General features: G+C 32.1%; 1 protein-coding gene across 12 annotated transcripts in view; it reads right to left on the reverse strand.

The window, feature by feature from the left end:
• Positions 1-5,289: 5,289 nt before the first annotated feature.
• Positions 5,290-18,432, reverse strand: part of LOC130668588 (serine/threonine-protein kinase mig-15) — a 38,312-nt gene continuing 25,169 nt past the window's right edge. For 10 of the 12 annotated variants that reach the window (XM_057470940.1, XM_057470943.1, XM_057470945.1 and 7 more), the window contains 5 exons: positions 13,875-14,091; positions 11,741-11,961; positions 9,613-9,930; positions 9,231-9,530; positions 5,290-8,609 (listed from right to left, as the gene is read on the reverse strand). In XM_057470940.1, coding sequence (XP_057326923.1) covers positions 8,526-8,609; positions 9,231-9,530; positions 9,613-9,930; positions 11,741-11,961; positions 13,875-14,091 — 1,140 coding nt within the window. In that variant the 3' untranslated portion in view covers positions 5,290-8,525. The remainder of the gene's footprint in view (positions 8,610-9,230; positions 9,531-9,612; positions 9,931-11,740; positions 11,962-13,874; positions 14,092-18,432) is intronic. The other 2 variants (XM_057470941.1, XM_057470938.1) reach the window with 2 other exon arrangements.

Genomic DNA, 18,432 nt, shown 5'->3' on the forward strand with positions numbered 1-18,432 from the left:
ATTTCGGTCCTTCTAGGTGTGCAATCGGCAACAAACTCGGCTTTTAGTATTAAGAAAACAATGTGCAGACGAATGCTTTAGCTTTATACTGCAGCCAATGCTGTTACGTATGACAGTTGGATTCCCACTAGATTGGTCAGTTTCCGCGCCCTATTCACTGCCAACTCTATCTCTATCTGATCAGTTATTTCTCTTTCTCTCTCTCTCTCTCCCACTTTATATATATATATATACACATACGATAGAGGTAGAACTGAATAGAATAGTGGGAGAAGCTCGTGAATTTGAACATAACAGTGAATCGTTCTCTCGTCATGCAATGATACACATTACATATATTATATATACAGATATATATAGTGCGATGTGTAACCATGTGGTTCCCTATACAACCAATAATATACAACATGTATCTACATAAATGTGTATACATAGAGTGTACATTCATCATCTAGTCACGATGAAGAGAGACAATGAAGTATATAACGTGCGATGTCGTCATTTTGATACCCACTACCCTACAGTAGTTGCCGCACTGTATACCCACCCCCACAAACTACTACCTAGCATCCACTATAACCATACCACCTACAGCAGTAGTCACATCTCATTCTGCTCTACTGTATACCATCCACACTAGCTCGTCGTACGTCACTCGGACCAGCGGTGGCCTGTCAACTATGACAGGCACGAGGCTTCCTGTTTACCTACTCGTCTCCCACGTCTGTCATCGTCTAACTACCAATGCATTTTTATACCCAGTATGTATATGCGGACGTTAAAAAAATATAATAAAAAAATACAGTGGGTTTTGTGGGCACCCCTCGCGGCTTCCTCCCTTTTTTAAAATATCTTTGTCTATCCAGAATTTATTTGTTTATTATTTGTTTTTTTATTAATTTTTATTTATGATGCTATCTATTTATTTATGGTGGCATTTATTTATGAGTATCATGATTTTATTTATGGCAACAGCTGAGTAATCATCTCTGCCTCAGAATCCTTCGGATTGAATTTTTTTATATTTAAATACAATAATAATAATAATAGTAATGATAAAAAATTGTATTACGGTGGGATTCATATATATTTATATATATATATTGCTCTTGTGATTATTTATGGGTAAATAATGTTTGTTGTGTTTCGAGTGATTTAAAATAAAATGTACAGAAAAAAAAAAATAAATTGGTTGGTTTTTAAATTAAATTTAAATTAATTATGGAGGATATTTGAGACGGTTGATTGAAAAACATTCTAATTAACTCTGTCGGTAAACTAAATATTAATAATACTTGTAAAGTAAATTAGTATTCACCTGTAATATGATTAAAAGCAATAAATTGAGTGAAAGGTAATACAAATAATAATAATTAATATTTTATCGGTAAACTCGACAGAAATTGGGCGTCTTTATAACTAGCCTCTGATGCTTTAATTGAGTTCAAGAGATGATTCGACATACATATAGATAGAAGGATAATTGCATTCAATCAAGACATGTATAATTAACATGGATTCACCAGATAATTTACACAACAGTGGATAGTCGGGTGAAGAGTGCGGAAGAAAGGGAGAGAGAAATTGAGAGAGTGAGAGAGGGAGGGAGTGTACCTATTAAAACACAGCTGACTCTGTGTTTATTTCATCCACGTATACTCAATTCAACTTTATTATCTTACTTGAACCGGCGGTAAAATAAATAAACAAACTGAAACACCAACACCTACACCAACATCGGGAAATATAAAAAAAAAAATTAAATAAATAACTTACAACGCGATGAAAAAAAGTTAAATAAAAATGAATGAATAAAATAAATGAACGGTAGTAAAAAATAAATGGAATAAAAGAAAAGGTAAATACATAAACCCGGAAAAGATGCCGCGATTAAACTGCTCAGTGCGCGGATCCAAGTACCGGCAGTAAATTCCTGACCGCAGCGAATCGGCGGTGATCGTCTGCTGGTGTTGCTGCTGCTGGTGGTACTGATGGTGATACTGCCATTCCCAAGCTTCTACAAAGCTAGCAAGCCAGTTCGCTGGGTTTGTTCATACTTACTTGCTCTCTTTCCTCATATCATGTGCAGTAGCGGTGGTGGTTAAATGGTATTGCTTAAAATGTTGGTGCTGGAACGACGATACCTCCACAGCTTCAAGGTATTCTCGAGACACTTGGTATGTTAAGCTGTCGTGTGCACAATCCATGAGCTCACTTTCACAACGAGGGGACATAAAGGCTCTAAAGGTGTGTGGGGGAAGCTAAACTGTGGAAGCTGCAGTGGCAACGTCAATAATAACCAGCACATATCCAATATCCGGATGTGTCGCACATTCGAGCTCAATAGAAAGGACAAGTGGAAAGCCATAAGGCAACCAGACCGCCTCTACTTGTACTCTCGGCGTCATCGCCAAAGTCTTGGCTCGTTGGCGCGTAATACCATTTCATATAGATACCGCTGCTTCCGCCTCAGCCTCGGCCCCTGCCCCTGCCTTCGCCGTTGCCTCAACTTACTGTTCTTACTCTATGTCTATGTCGGAATCTAATATAATACATGTACATATATATATATATATATATAAGGTCTAGATGGTTTTCATGTCCATGTGGTTGCTGCTGGTAGTGTTGCTACTGGTGCTGTTGGGTTTGCTGGTGGTATCCCCCGTCGGCGGTGAACCCCGGACATCGATACAGCTCTACCACTTCTCGCCCCACTTAACCACTCGCTTTTCGACTACAACGAGCGGCTACACTAGACTACAGAGGAGGCAGATCGGATGCAAAGGCAGAGCTAGAGCTAGAGCTAGAGGCAGGCAGGGAGAGAATGTGCTGGTCTCGACTCGTCGTCATCGCCATCGTCATACGCACATTAAGCGCTTGAGGCACCTCATACTCTACTTCATTTCCTGTCTTTCTCTTTTACTATATCCGCTCTTTCTATTTAATATATCTATATAGATATATATATGAATGAATGTGTAGACGGAGCAGAGAGTACGGTAAGTCCTTTTACTAGCCCGTGATCCTGTTTAGATACTGGGGCCACGTTTGTTTCAACAAACGACTACTCGATTGTCGAAAAATAAAATAAAGAAAAAGAAAGTGAAAAAATAAAAGTTGTTTAAAGAAATTATGGCTTACCGATATATATTGGTTGTCGCAGGGGTTTGTGTTCCGTGAAAAAGGGAATTAAAGAATACATATATATTTTTTTATCCGGGCCAAAAAAAATATAATGATAATAATGAAAAAATAAATGAAATATACTGGCGGAGCAAACTCGCCTCGGGCAGAGATCCTTTCTGGCTTTATGAAGAATCGAAAAAGTTGCTACAGGAGAGAGAAGGTCGCTCGCAATTAGCGGATGCATAACTCAATACCCCTGGTAAATTGGCTCGAGTAGTTTTCGTGGATTAAAATAAAACGAGTGATTGAGGAGTGGAATGAGTCGGTATTCCCGGCGGTCGTAGCAGTAGTAGTAGTAGTTGTTGTAGTGGTTGTGGTGGTGGTGAAGAAAGTAAAAGAGATGAAGAACGATGATTGCAAATGGGATAAAATGAGTGAGCGGATCGAGTTAAAGGAATGAATTATTTTACAAGAGCCTAAAGTCCTCTGCTGGTGCATTTCTTATTGTTAGCTCACGAAATGCTTTTGTGGACGTCTGGACGATGTTTTGGTCGTTGTCGGTCGCTCGAATCTCTTACGATAAACTCGATAAACTTTTCCCGTAGGTCAACCTCTCTCTCTTTCTTTCTCGCTTTTACTCTCACATGGGAGTCTCTCCGGGCTCAAGTCCAGAGTGGCCCGCGTAACTCGAACCAACCGAAGCTCTCGTACATCCGTTATGGTCGACCAAACTTCCCTCTGGTGGTTGGGTTGCTGCTATCGGTGTATCGCTTCTTGTCGAGCATACTCTCGTGCACAAGCTCAACTGCCGCCTTCTTCTACTACTTCTCTACCAGTTTCTCTCCCTCCCCTGCCCCTCGTTCTTCTTCCAACAACTGTGTATAAACTATCGTCTCACGTTCCTAGACCTCATAACACCCCGACACTCTAGCTCCACCACTGAAACCACCTTTTAGCTACTGCTACTGCTACCTTCTGTTACCTTCATCGTGGACTCGAACACCAACTTTAACTCCACTTGCCGACTAACGAATCACGCTGGTTATTAAAAGGATACTCAACTACACAGACTTTAAAAGCAACTCCTCCAGTAGCCTCTACCTCTACCTCTACCTCTGACTTCTCTGTTCTTCTTCCTCTGCTGCTGTTGCTTCAACTAGTGTTTAATAGCAAAGACTGCATTCAGATGTGTTAGTAAATGTCGTGCGACTATTCCATTGTACTCAGTGCTAACCACTTACACACATAACACGCTTACACGTAAATACAAAGGAAGGTTTGTTAACAGCAGGACGAAAATTACAGTACGAATATCTCATTAGCTCAGCCAAGTAGTTTAGTGCACCGGTTTTAAACCGGGAGAAATACTGCTCTCCATGTGGTTGAATGTTACTCTATGAGATTATTAGCTTAAGATTAACAAAATGTATATAATAGTGAGGAGTGTTGAGGGAAGGGAATGGTTGAGTGTTTTTGTCGTGGTTTCGGCTCATGATTTTCGGGTTAAGTAAATTAATTAACTCGACACATTTTACGAATCGTCGTATATTTGACCTTATTCTATCTATTAATAATATTTTTTATAATAATAATAATTATAATAATAATCATATCTCATTGTGACAAACGACCACATGAATAAAAAAAAATAATACATTCAATAAATTGACGTGTTATTATCAACTTAATATTAATAATAATAATAATAATAATCAATATATAAAAAAATTCATCACTACCATCTTTGGGAGAATATAATATAGAAAAGGCGTTTTTATGTTTTTTGTTTTAAGATTTTTTCAAGAGCTAAAGGATGCTGGGGGCAAACGGGACAGGATGATGAAGTTAATTCATTGAAAATAAGAGCACGGGGCCAGATAATGTAATTGAGATGAGGAGGTTGGGAAGAGGTCGGGAACGGGACGGGGGATCGGTTTCGAAGCAAAGTAGAGCAAATTATGGTAATTGGCTATCGTATAAAGGCAGTTATAAAGGTATTTTTTTATTTTTATTGCGATATAAAAATGAATTTGGGGTTGAATGAGGAAATCGAGATAGTGCTTACACGGTAATTCATACATACAACATTGTAACGATAATTTCAGTGTTAATCCTCAATAATTCTCATTCGAGCCACTTTTATAATCATTTGCGCAAAAAGTATTATTTTAATTTTACTTCTTTTTTTTTTTTTTTTTTATTATTTTGTTACTTTTTTTTGTTCACGTTATAAAACAGTCTTTCATTGTATCATCGATGCACCAAAATAAGAGTCCCTGGTCCGGGCGTCCCTCTTATTCCGCTCGCTTATATTTAATTATTAATTAATTAATTTTTTTTTTAAATGTACGATATTTATATTCACCGTATAAATATAATTTTACGTACGTAATGTCATCTAATTAAATAGTAAATTAAAAAAAAAATCATTCACTTCGCCGGTCATGTCCGACTGATACGGAGTCTTACTACTTACTATAAAATTTTAATTATTTAAATTCCCACTGGAGTTGTTATTTATTTAAAAAGTTTAAAATTTAATTCCCCGTTATTTATTTATCATTTATATTAAACTTGATGTGTTATTTTTATTTTCATTATTATTTATTATTTTTATTCATCCCCTTCGTCATCTTCTATTACTACTTCTATTACTACTACGTATCAGGTATCGAGGTATGGGCCTCCGATCGATTACTTACGGTGCGCGGCGTCCCGACGCTACGTGCTCATACATATATCAGTATGATATATACAAGTAATCCACGAGAATAAAAGAGACATATCTCTTTTTTTTATTATCATCATCCCTCTTCCCTTTTTACTCCGCCTCAAACTCCTCTCATCTCATCTCTATAACTAGTCATTTTTCGTATTAAAAAAACTCGACAATTTTTTAAATTTTATATTTGAAAGCTTAAAAAATTAAACGCGAATATAAATCGTGTCGTCGGATCGCTGGCCCTCGATAAATGAAAGCAGTCATTTAGTACAGTCAATTATCAGCGATATTGCACAACCAGTTGTCAATTAAACAAAAATATTAATCACTAAAATAATAATAATAATAAAAATAATAGTAATAAAATCACTTGTTTGAATAATTAAGCGAATGAGTGATAAAAAATAGGCGTTATTTAAAACTTTCAATAACATTTACGCCGGATAAAGTTAAATATTTACGAAGACGTAAGAGGGACGTACGAAAAAGGGAGTATTTATTTTTAAATTATTTTAAATTAAATAAATGATTTAGTTAATTTTTATAAATTCATTAAACCACTTCATCTCACGTGCGTTTTGTTATCGCTCACAATTATTTTTTTTTATTTTTGTTCATCATGTAAAAATGCGATTAATCTCACATCATCATCATCATTATCATTATCATCGACCATTAATCATTACTAGTATTATTCCTCAAGAACAAATCACTATCATCACCAATCACTGTCAGTGTCATTATTCAGCTCGCAATACACGCGATTAATTTTACTTCTGTTATTTTTTTTTGTTATTTTTGTTGTTTCAAAAGAGTACTATTTATTACTCAGCTACACAGGTGACTAATATCAGCGATTACTCGTTTTAAAATCTATATGAATATTGCGTCGAGTATAGGTGTTAGTTTATCGTTTTCTATTTTATTGTAACAATACCAAAAATGCTACCAGGTATATATATATATATATATATATATATATAGATATACACGAGTAGTTTCCAATTGAAAATATACGCCAGTACTCGATAACAATCTTTGCGCGTATAAAATTCCGAGTTAAAACGCTGGGAAAAAAAAAATTTACCATACTTTTCCTTTACTCGGCTTACACAATAGTATTTTTTTTTCGTTTTTAGTTGAGTTTTGTATCGAGTCTTTGATTGACATGCTGACGCGTATCGAATATCGTAAAACACGGAACATCAATGGGTTCATTTTATTGTTATCCTTTTTTACGCTCTTCTATTTTATTCATTTACGTTTTTTTATAATTTTTTTTCGGTAATGGCGTAAAATGGTTGAGCATCGGTTGAACACTCGCGGCATATGTATACGTATGTATTCATTTATCCAAAGTCTCGTAGTTACTATTTTAATTTACCGACGATGGTGTTTTAAATGAAACACCTGTAGCCGAGTTTTTAGTCCCTGAGCTCGTTTAATCAACGAAAAAAAGTTTAATTGGAATGAAGGATACGTGATGGTGAGCTGTCAGCTTGTTACTCAACTTAAACTACTGGTTAAAATGCTTAAACATCTGGTGGTTCTTTAGCTATCGGTATTACTGATGGCGATGCTGATGGAAACGGTTTAATTTAATCCCTGAAAACCATAAATTTAAAACCATCTCATTGGAGTATCAGTTTTAACTCTGTGATTACTGAATTACATTAGGAAACACTAGAGAAAACCACTGGGTCTCGTCCTTCTTTTTTAAATATACGTCTATACTTTTTTTATTTCCGTTTACTTAAAGTTATTCGCCAGTAAGTCAATAATCCGTTTGGGTCTGTTACGATTCAGGAAGTTTAAAAAAATAAGCCAACGTTAAAAGGATCACTCACGCGAATGTGAACTCACTGATGGTCGCTTTGAAATAACAGTCGATAGTCAAGCTTAAATGCAGACTATAAACTCTTAGACTTAATATATATATATGTTACTTCAACTCTTCTCTTCTTTTCAGTACTAAACTAAACTAAACTAAATTCAACTCAACTCTACTCGACTCATTTCTCTTTTTCACTTGACTTTATCTCTGTTTGTCGGTTATTTTCCTTAACGGATGACCGCTCCCACAACTTGTGTTTACACACTAGCAGTCCTGACCATAACGTACCGAAGAAGAGGACGAACTCAAAGCTGGACACGCGAGAAAGCACAGCAATCGTTTTACCAAGATGTTAATACCGCTCAAAGGTCCAGAACTAATTCTCCGTAAGGACAAACTTCCTGGATACTGCTCGGTATTATTATGGTTATCATTGTCCACTAAATTGCTGCTATAACTTACAGAGTACTCACGGTTATTACGCTCTATAATATTACTATTGCGGTAGTTATGATAATAATAACGACGTTGATGCTGTTGGTGATACAACTGATGATTTTGTTGCTGTTTGTCTTGCTTCTGATGTTTCTGCTGCTGTTGCTGGTAATGATATTGGTGTTGATGATGATGAGGAGTACGGTGTGTACACTCACGGGCATCCCCGGCACTCGTATGTGGCAGTGGAGAACGAATAAACGAATGTTCTGGGCCATAACCCGTGATATTTGGCAAATTATACGATAAAGATGAGGATTGTGCTGCTGGTGGCGATGATGATGATGTTGTTAATGATGGCGGTACTTGCACGTGGGATGATGGGGCCATACTCGGCCTCATTCGGGATCACCAGTTAGCCATACCCGGTTTGTTTAACGTCATGAAGTAAATTTGACATGAACTACCGCCTTTCGCTGACGAGAAAAATACCTAAGATAGATAAATAAATAATTTATTATTAATTACTATCAGTATTTTATATTTTTATTATTGATAATCATGTTCATTAAATATTTAACACGCTCTATAACTCGTGCTGTTAAATATTTACGATTAAATTTTTTATTTATGGATTACCAGGTACAGCTTTTTTTTAAAATCCCTTTAAAATAGTATTACAGGGTGTACTTAATTATTTATGAGTAACCAGATGTTAAAATGAGCTTGTGGAAATATTTTTTTTTTTATCTATTTATTTTTCGGTAATATAGAGATACTGTAGATAATTAAATTGTCTACAAGTTTAGTTTGCATATAAAAAATTCTTTTTAGAGTTAAACTTGTTAAAATTTAATTTAGCATAAAAAATTTGTTGTTTTTAGTTTTAATTTAAAATTAAAATTCATGTAACATAAAAACTTTGATGATTCTTTAATATTTTTTCTGTTTTCTAACTACAAAGTTGTCGAGAATTTAATTAAGGATTATAACAAACTTGCTGACAAGTATTGACATGTAATTTTAAAAGATAAAAAATTTACAAGAGCTTCAGATGCCAGTGGTAATCCATAATTTTATGAAAAGACCGGTTATAAAGTATCAATTATTTACCTTATCATTACGTTCGCAAAGGAACTTGAGCCGTTGAGCTTTTTTGTGCATGAAAACACCATCAAGATGACCAGTCTCGACACTTCTTATTTCAATAGCTTTATTACCCCATCCCATTATTTGACCAGTACCAATGTATGCCACACTAGTTGGCATTTCGCCCCACTGCAAGACCATTGTCTTGGACACACGGCCATAGGTATTGACGTAAACGCCTTCGTTGTCGTAACACAACAACAATTGCATGCCATTACTGTGCGGTAATGCAACAATACAGTGTGGACAAATGGGTCCCTGAGTCTGTAATAACAATTGTTAATTTAATTGGAGCCAAACATGTCGTAGAGGTGAATAAATAATTAATTAAATTTAAAAAACTCACGTGTTTTGGAAGATAAATATCGTAAACAGTCGCGGAATCCAAATCAACCGCATGGAAGCCATCAGCGCTGCCGTAGATAACTTTTAATCTCGAACCCTCTTCGACAGTGAGATCGACGAGTAGTGGACGGTGCGCTAGCTCACCGAACGATTTAAAGGCCATGAATTTGTGATAGGGTTTGGGTGCCCAAGCGTAAATCTCTATCGAGTCTTTAAGAGCGATGACGAGAAACTTTATTCTCTCGTACTTGACTATTTTGAAGTGCACGGCACCCTGGAGATCGCCTACATTTATCCAACCGTTACGTCGTTCTACTTGCTGTTGAATAATTACAAAAAAAAAAATATATAAATAAATAACGTTTATTTTTTTAATCGATGTAGTATTTGAATTTAGAATTTAAAATTTAGCGCGCGCTCTCGGCAAACGGAAAACAAAATATAAAAACTTTTTTTTTTGTTCATAAACGGAGGCTTTCGATTTTGAAGCATTTCACTGCTACTTGAACATGAGTTTATGGAATTTTAATTTTAAAATAATAAATATGAGACAACGAAGCGTGAAGTAAACCCTCTGTAATTTTCATGGTTCAAGTTCTTCTTAATAATGCTCTTTGTGATAATTTAATAACTCAGTTAAACAAAACTAATTACTTATTACTTACAAGTTGAAAAAAAGTTAAAAATAAGCTTTGATAAATCTAAATTGGTTAATTAGTTTTAAAGTTATTATGGAAAAGTTTGGGGATAATTTTGTGTTTCGGATAAGTTTAAAATGTAAATCGACACTCATATAAACCGCCAGAACTTGAACAATTTCTGTAGAGAATTACATCTAAAAAATATTGTAAAAAATATCTGAAAAACGGTTGACCCTGCGGGAAAACCCCAAAACTTCTCGCTATTTTCGAGCTCAGGAAGCTGAGTCTAGATTATCTATAGAATTTCTATAGAATTCTTAGAGGGCGATCCTCATCAAAATAAAAGGGTCCGATGGATGCTTGAAAACCTCGCGGGTATCAGGCTTTTGGAAGAACGTTAGCAAAAAACTGTTAGACACGATGGGACATACATTTCACTGAAAAAACATAATTTTTTCTAACGATATCTTTGGAACGAATCAACCGATTCGATAGTTCTTGGTGCACCTTATCGAGAAGGTTAATTGTAAGTTTAGGTTTCACTATATTTAAAAATTGATTTATTACCGTACGATGGACGGTGTGGCTCAATATAGATCAAATTGAACGGAATATAGTATAGTACCGGATAGCTCAACTGGTAGAGCACTCGGCGCGATATCGACATGATCTGGGTTCGATTCCCAGTTCGGGTTATCTATATTTTTCTCAATTTATCTATAAATTGTCTTATTGAGAAGGTTAATTGTGAGTTTAGGTTTCACTATATTTAAAAAATTGTACCTAGTTAAGGTGCACAGTAACTGAGAGAACAATTTATTTGAGCCAAATAAATAGATTTATTTGACTGAACAAAATCATTTATTTTATTGAATACATATTTGTTTATAGTTAACAAATCTTGGTTGAAAAAAATTCCACTACGGCTGGTGGTGCTACAGTGCTACCATCCAAATAAAGATTTGTTGACTATAAACAAATCATTATTTAATTCAAATGAACTATATCTTTGTCTCAAATAGATTCAGATTGGGTCCATTCAAATATGGGATTTATTTGTCTGAAACAAATCTCATTTGGCTCAAATAAATTGTTCTCTCAGTGTGGCAATCAAAAGAGCTTACCAAGACTGAGAACTGATTTCATTTTGAGGCGAATCAGGCGAGTGGTTTATGAGTTATACGAGAAAGATCCAAAAACAAAATTTTTTAAAATTTTTACAACTCGTAAACTACTTGAGCGATCGACTTCAAAATCTAATGAGATCTAAGTCTTGGTGAGTACTTTCGATTGCCACCAAATGCGTCCGAATTCGTTGATTAATTCTAAAGATATCGTACGACAAAAATTAGTTTACACTCACACATACGGACGTCCACCCGAAAATTATAATTTTTCATAGCGGGGAGTTAAAAATTAAATTTAGTCGATTATGTTGATCTATTTCACAAGAATCATCTCTTGAGATTTAAATTTGTAAATACTTACGTCGCTGTGACCATCGGTCCGCAATATTTTACTCTTAAGCCAGGAAAGGTAGTAAACCCTGACACGATTTTTTTTCCCGCTAATAGTAACTAGAATATTTTGTCCTTCGAGTACTTCCATCTGCTGAAATCGTCTTCTACTTATCAACTGATAGACTTTCCCTTGTCCGCTTCTGTCTAGCAGCATTAAGCCATTCTCCGTTCCAATTAGTAGATTCACGCCTAGAATTATCATCATTATTATTATTACAATTATTATTATTACAGTATTTTGTTAAAAGTAATTATGATAAATTTATTTAATGAGATTTTAATTCAATTTTCATCGGTATAATAAATTTTATAATGCAATTATTATGATCTCCTTTAAATTATTATGATAAATTATAAATTTAAAAAATTTTATCATTCTTTCCAACATGATGAAATAGTATTGGGATGGAATTTAAATAAAGTTAGAGCTTAAATATGTTTTGGTAATAAATGTGGGATATTTCATTGAAATTGTTTTGAGAATTCAAATTTTGTGGAGAAAGGTAACGCGTATAATTATAAGTTATTTACACGGTTACCAAAGCCACAACTAATTACTGCGATCAATATTTACCTCAATATTATACCATAAAGACACTAATTTCGTGCTTTAACGGGTTTTTTTTATACAGTTCGCATCGCTGTTGATAACGTTCCCTTTATCTTTACATTATTACCGTTCTCTTTATCGTTATATTTATAACTTTCTTTGTATCTTATAAAGTAATTTAAAATTTATATGTATAGTAAAATGAAAATGAAAAAAAAAATTATTTTTCCTCCTGAAGCGACAAATTAGACTTTACTCCGTACCTTTGACTTTGTAAATATTTTTTAATTATAATATAATTTCTAATATAAATTATAAATTTATTTCTATAAAAAAAACATTAATTAATTAATTATTAATTGTGACTTCTGGTTTTGTTAATTTAATAAATGACCATTTGTTGAATAATTAATAAATTTTTGGACACCGCTTAAGCAAAGTTTCAAATAATGATAATTCAAGTTTTAAGTCAATAATATACCAGATATTAATTAATCGAGTTGAAAGTTTGATTAAACTTTATTTAAAAACTTTTAATTTCCGAATTATCGATCGGAATGTAAGAATAATTAAAATAATAAATTAACAAACTAATTTAAATTATTAAAAGGATAATATTTTATATTAAAAATTATTGGAAAGAATATTACTCGCTAATAATATAAGTATGCTAATTTTTCATATTGGGTTTAATTAATTTTAATTAAGAAAAATTTTCAAAAAATTATTTTTTAATTTAGATTTTCGTATTTTATTTCATTATTTATTTTTTTTTATTATAAAAATAAAATAGTAAAATGACAATAATTGCGATGCTATATGTATTAGGGGTGTGAAAATAATTAGAATTTACGAATTGCTCGTATCGAATCGAATCGAACTATTTGATTTGTACTTAAAATCGAATAGATCGAACTTTCGAATAATCCAAAAGTTTTTTTGAACGACTTAAAATTGTAATATTTTTTCCAATAATTCAAATTTATGTCAGAAGTAAATATAGCTCAGACACGAATATATGAAAAAATTATTTCTGGTTATTTAAATAACTTAACTCTCCATTCCATAAAAATTGAATATTTTAAGGCTGATCAGAATTTTCGATTCGTATCGAGTAATTTGAAAAGTTACGAATAATTTGAAAATTTTTGAATGATTTAATGTCGTAAGAAGGACGGTGGTATTTGAATTTGATACTTGCTACTTGCTATTTGCTATTCACAGTTTCCAAAATTTCGATATCGGAAAAAACTCAAGATCGGAAAATAATCACGGAAATGAAAATGATTTTCTATAATTATATTCTCTACCATCATAGCATTCTTAGCAACAGTAAATATTTATTTCATTCATTTAAAATATTCATTTTTAATTGTGATTAAAAATGATTCGATTTTTTAAAATTATTCGATTCAAATTTCTAATACGATTCGCACATCCCTAAATATTATAATTCGAAAAAATTACACCAGAATAAAAAATAAAATAATACATGATTTAATTAAATTCAAATACAATTATTATATTATTATAAATATGAATAAATATTTACCCCATAATGCAGCGCAAAGTATTTCGCTATTGAAACGTTTTTTGTATTTCCTTATCTCCGGTGTATCTGACGACAAATCGTGACTCGTTGGCGTAACATTGACATTAACATGTGATTCTCTTCGTGCAGGACCGGCACCAAAACCAAACGTCAGGAATGAACGCTGTTTCTGTTGGAGTGCAAGAGGCGCGGGTGTTTTAACAGCTTGTCGATACTGCTGTAACAGAGTCACTTTTGTGAATTAACAAGTTCCACGGTAATGTCATAAAGGATGCCGTAAAAATAAGAATGAGCAAAAGATACTATAGGAGTATAAAACTGAGTAAAAAAAAATATAAAAAAAATGAGCTCGGCATCGAGTTAGAGAGAGCGTAAAAACAATAAGTATAAAATCAGATTACTCAATTACTTAAGAATTACTACACTCTAAAGCGTTATGGCTGTTGCACCAATACTTATTTCTACTTAAATACGAGAAAAAAAAAATAAAAAAAAAGTAGTACTTGTTCTTACATTACTGTAATTGCACATGAGCTTATTTATTTTTGACTTAACTTTATTTACTCTTAACTTTAAAATAAAATTAAGTTGTTAATATTTTTTTATTATTTATTTTGTTTACTACTGTATGCATTGTACCGTAAATGAAGCAACAACCAACACATAATGATAATAATAATAATAATTATAGTATAATATGAGAGTAAGAACAAATGCCAATAACAGTAACACCAATTTTAATTAACACAATCACTATACACGCAATTACTACCTCACTAAAAATAAAATAGTAGTAATAAGGAGGGTCTTCACATAAGTAATAATAATAATAATAATAAAAAAAAAAAACTTTAAGAAATAAAAATGACTTATGATAAAAAATACGATGTACAGTGTATGATAATTAGAAAAAAATATAAGTACTCGTTGCGAAATTTACATTTTTATAATTATTATTATTATTTTTTTTTATATTATTTATTTATTTATTAAAAAATGATTTTTTTTTTATTATTTTTTAGTTCATGCCAATTGCAGAAGACAAATAGTACACACATCCGGTAAAGTATAAATAATCATAAAAAAACAATAAGAAAATAGTATATATTTTTTCCTTCGCCCCAAGGTTTATGATAGAATGAATACAAAAGAAAATATAAAAATAAATAACGCAAATAAAATAATAAAAAAAAAAAAATAGTTAATAAAAATAAAATAATAGAAAAATAAATTGATTACAAAGGGAGTACGGAGATAAAAGAAAAGCCCCAGATAAATTACAATAGTTTAAATTGAGAGTAAAAAATTATTCCCGTTTATAAACTTTTTAGAGTATATATTTTTATTTATTTTTATTACTTATTATTTTTAAAAAATAAATTATAGTGAATTGAGTTAATGTAGTTGTTTAGTTTTATGAAAAGTGACCCTTGAGATATAGAAATAAGGAAGCGACACTGATCTGATGTAGATGGATAAATACTTACATTGTAATTAGTATTGGGATGGGGGTGGTCAGTAGATAGGGCCCTGGCGTTCAAGTTAGAGCTCCCGCGTGTCCCACAACACACAATAATCGTGAATTAGTCACACGTGATGGATATATACGGTAATAAATTATTAACAAGGGTCATATCATTAAATATTATCATCATTATTTTTATTTATATATATGTACACAGAAAAAATTGATTTCTTGGCGCTAAAAATTTTTACTCGCCTCAAGAAAATTTTTATTTGCCCTAAGAATTTTTTCGCAGGATGAATTTAACCCTAATCGGTTGAACGGGTCGTTTGTGTCAAAATTTTCTACTGTAAACAGCCTACATGCCTCCGAATTTTGATGAAAATGTTTATTGAAAAAGGGATTTTCGGGGCTGGAAACAACTCTATCGCATACACGGAAAAAACAATATAGTAGTGGCAACTCTCTGGGATAGTACTGAGTACTTTCTGTAAAATAAAAATTCAGACAGTACTGTATGCTATTAAAACTGTATCCACTACTCTCTCGATAGTACTGAGTACTATCCCGGACAGTATGAATATAATCTAGATAATAGTGGATACAGTCTAGATAGCACACAGTACTGTCTGAATTTTTATTTTTACAGAAAGTACTCAGTACTATCCCAGAGAGTTGCCACTACTCTCTAAAAATGAATTAGTGAAATTCTCGCGAATCAGTGGATAGTCACTATTTCTACAGCTATAAGTATACCACTAATTCACCAGTGGTATACTTGTAGCTGGTTCCCAGTGAATATTCACTAATTTGAAGTGAATTTCACTGATTCATTTTTAGAGAGTACACGGTGAGAAGTTTTCGATAAAATTTACCCTGCAATTTAGAGTAAACCTGGGCCAAAAACAAAATAAATACTCAAAATTGGGTTTTTCTACCCGAAAATTGAACACTATCTACTCTCTTAAAATGAATCAGTGAATATTCACTGCTTAAACAGTCCCAAGTATACAAAAAAAAAAAAAAAAAAAAAAAAAAATTAATATTTTTTATCATTGAAATCTAATCTTTATTCATCATAGAATATGACTCAACTAAAATATCACTTAGCGAAGTCCATATACCAATTATTCAATCAGTGGTATACTTGGGACTGTTTATGCAGTGAATATTCACTGATTTGCAGCACTTTTCACTGATTCATTTTAAGAGAGTAGAATCGGAAGAGTAAATATTAATCGAGGCCCAGTTTTACTCACAATTGACGAGTAAAATTTATTAGATAATTCTTTTCGTGTACTATATTATTTTTTCCGTGTAGTTAGAAGTCCGAAGAAGGTCTACGAATTTATTCAGATTTTTCCTTACAGAATATGACCGCTAATGACCCATGTTCAACGTTTACGGGTGCGAAAATAGCGACACCGGATTAGGGTCAAAACGATAATTTTCTTTGGGGTGAGAAAAAATTTCTTGCGTCAATAAATTTTTTCTAGTCTTGACAATATTTATTTTTTTTCTGTGTATATATTTATTTATTTATATATATTTATATAAATGGTTATTTAAATGTAGTCAGAGAAATAAAAAGTGATATTATAAGGTTTTAAAAAGCAGTTAAATGAGTTTTAAGAATAATTTAAAATATTTCTCTGGCTACATTAGCATTGAGAGCAGATTATCTCATTGCGGTGTTTTATTTTAAAAATACCGAGAGTATTTTAAGGCATTAAGTCGTGGGATTGTTAATTATTCAGACACTTATTTTGTAGATCTTGATGATAAAATAAAATTATTATAAATTTTTTATTTTTTATTGTAAAAGCTAATGAATAATAAAAAGGGAGAATGAATATAAATAATCATTTTTTCCTTTCGTTCTTCCTTTTGTCGAATTATTTTTTAAAATTACACATAAAAGCTATAAAATAACTGCTATTGCAAAATATATAAAGAGCAGATGATAAATTTTGATTCTATTATAGAAAATAAAAAAAAAATGTAACTTTAAAAAATGAATAAAAACATAAATAAATGAATGATAAAGGTATAAAATAACGAGTATAACATAAATAGACATTACAAGTTGAAGCTTAAACTAAAGCTAGATATAATAATAAAGATTTCGTGAACCGCTTTTGCTCTAACGTAAGTTCTTTGTATGAATAATTAAATTGACTGGAAAATCTTAATTTTAAGCACGAAAAGTTTGAGCAGCAGCGGTGGGTGGAGGGTATTTTGACCCTGATAAGAGAGTAAAAGAAAGGAAGAGAGAGACAGAGTGATAGCGAGAGTGAGAGAGTAAAATCTTTATCAATTAATTGAAGTGAATTCAAAATTAAGACAAAACTTTTCACAAGACACACTATATATTTAAAGCATAATGGAATCTTTAAAACATTAATGCGGGCCCCACTATATTCATCACGTACCTAATTAAGTGCACAAGAGCGGAACGTTATTCTAAATAACTTATATTATTTTTTATAATGTATAAAGTACAAAAGTCTATCAATTTTATTTATTTTTAAATTAAATTTCTCGCTCAATAAATTTTTGTTTAATTATAAAATTAATATAATTTATATGTTAAAACAACATTATTTAAATTAAACTTTCGTAGCGAGAAATTCGATTTTTAATTATTCTTAGTCAGGACTCATGACTCTTAAGGATTTTGTAGATTTTAGAAACTGGTAATTATGCAGATTTACGAGCCAGTATATTTTTACTCGTAAAAAATCTTTTCAGGTTTTTTTAAATCTTATCTACGCATCCGCAGACTGATAAAAAAAATGTATAGAATAAAAATGAAGACAAAAAATATACGAATTTTTATTAAGCTGCCAACCAAACTTTAAACAGGAAGTTGTCGTCAAAAAATTATTATTCTGCACTTTAATTATTATTGTGAGCCTCTAAAATTTTTTTTTAATTTAGACAAATGATAGTCATTACAATTTATCAGTAATTTTTAAGTGTATAATATTTATTGTAGTGTAGCATAATAATTTTTTGACAACTCAACATAAGAGAGATTGAGAAAATCCAAAAGTGCACACCTCGAACACTAGTGTTGTGTTTTAAAAATTA

The sequence above is a fragment of the Microplitis mediator genome, chromosome 5 (genome assembly GCF_029852145.1).
Source record: "Microplitis mediator isolate UGA2020A chromosome 5, iyMicMedi2.1, whole genome shotgun sequence".
Classification (NCBI taxonomy): domain Eukaryota; kingdom Metazoa; phylum Arthropoda; class Insecta; order Hymenoptera; family Braconidae; genus Microplitis; species Microplitis mediator.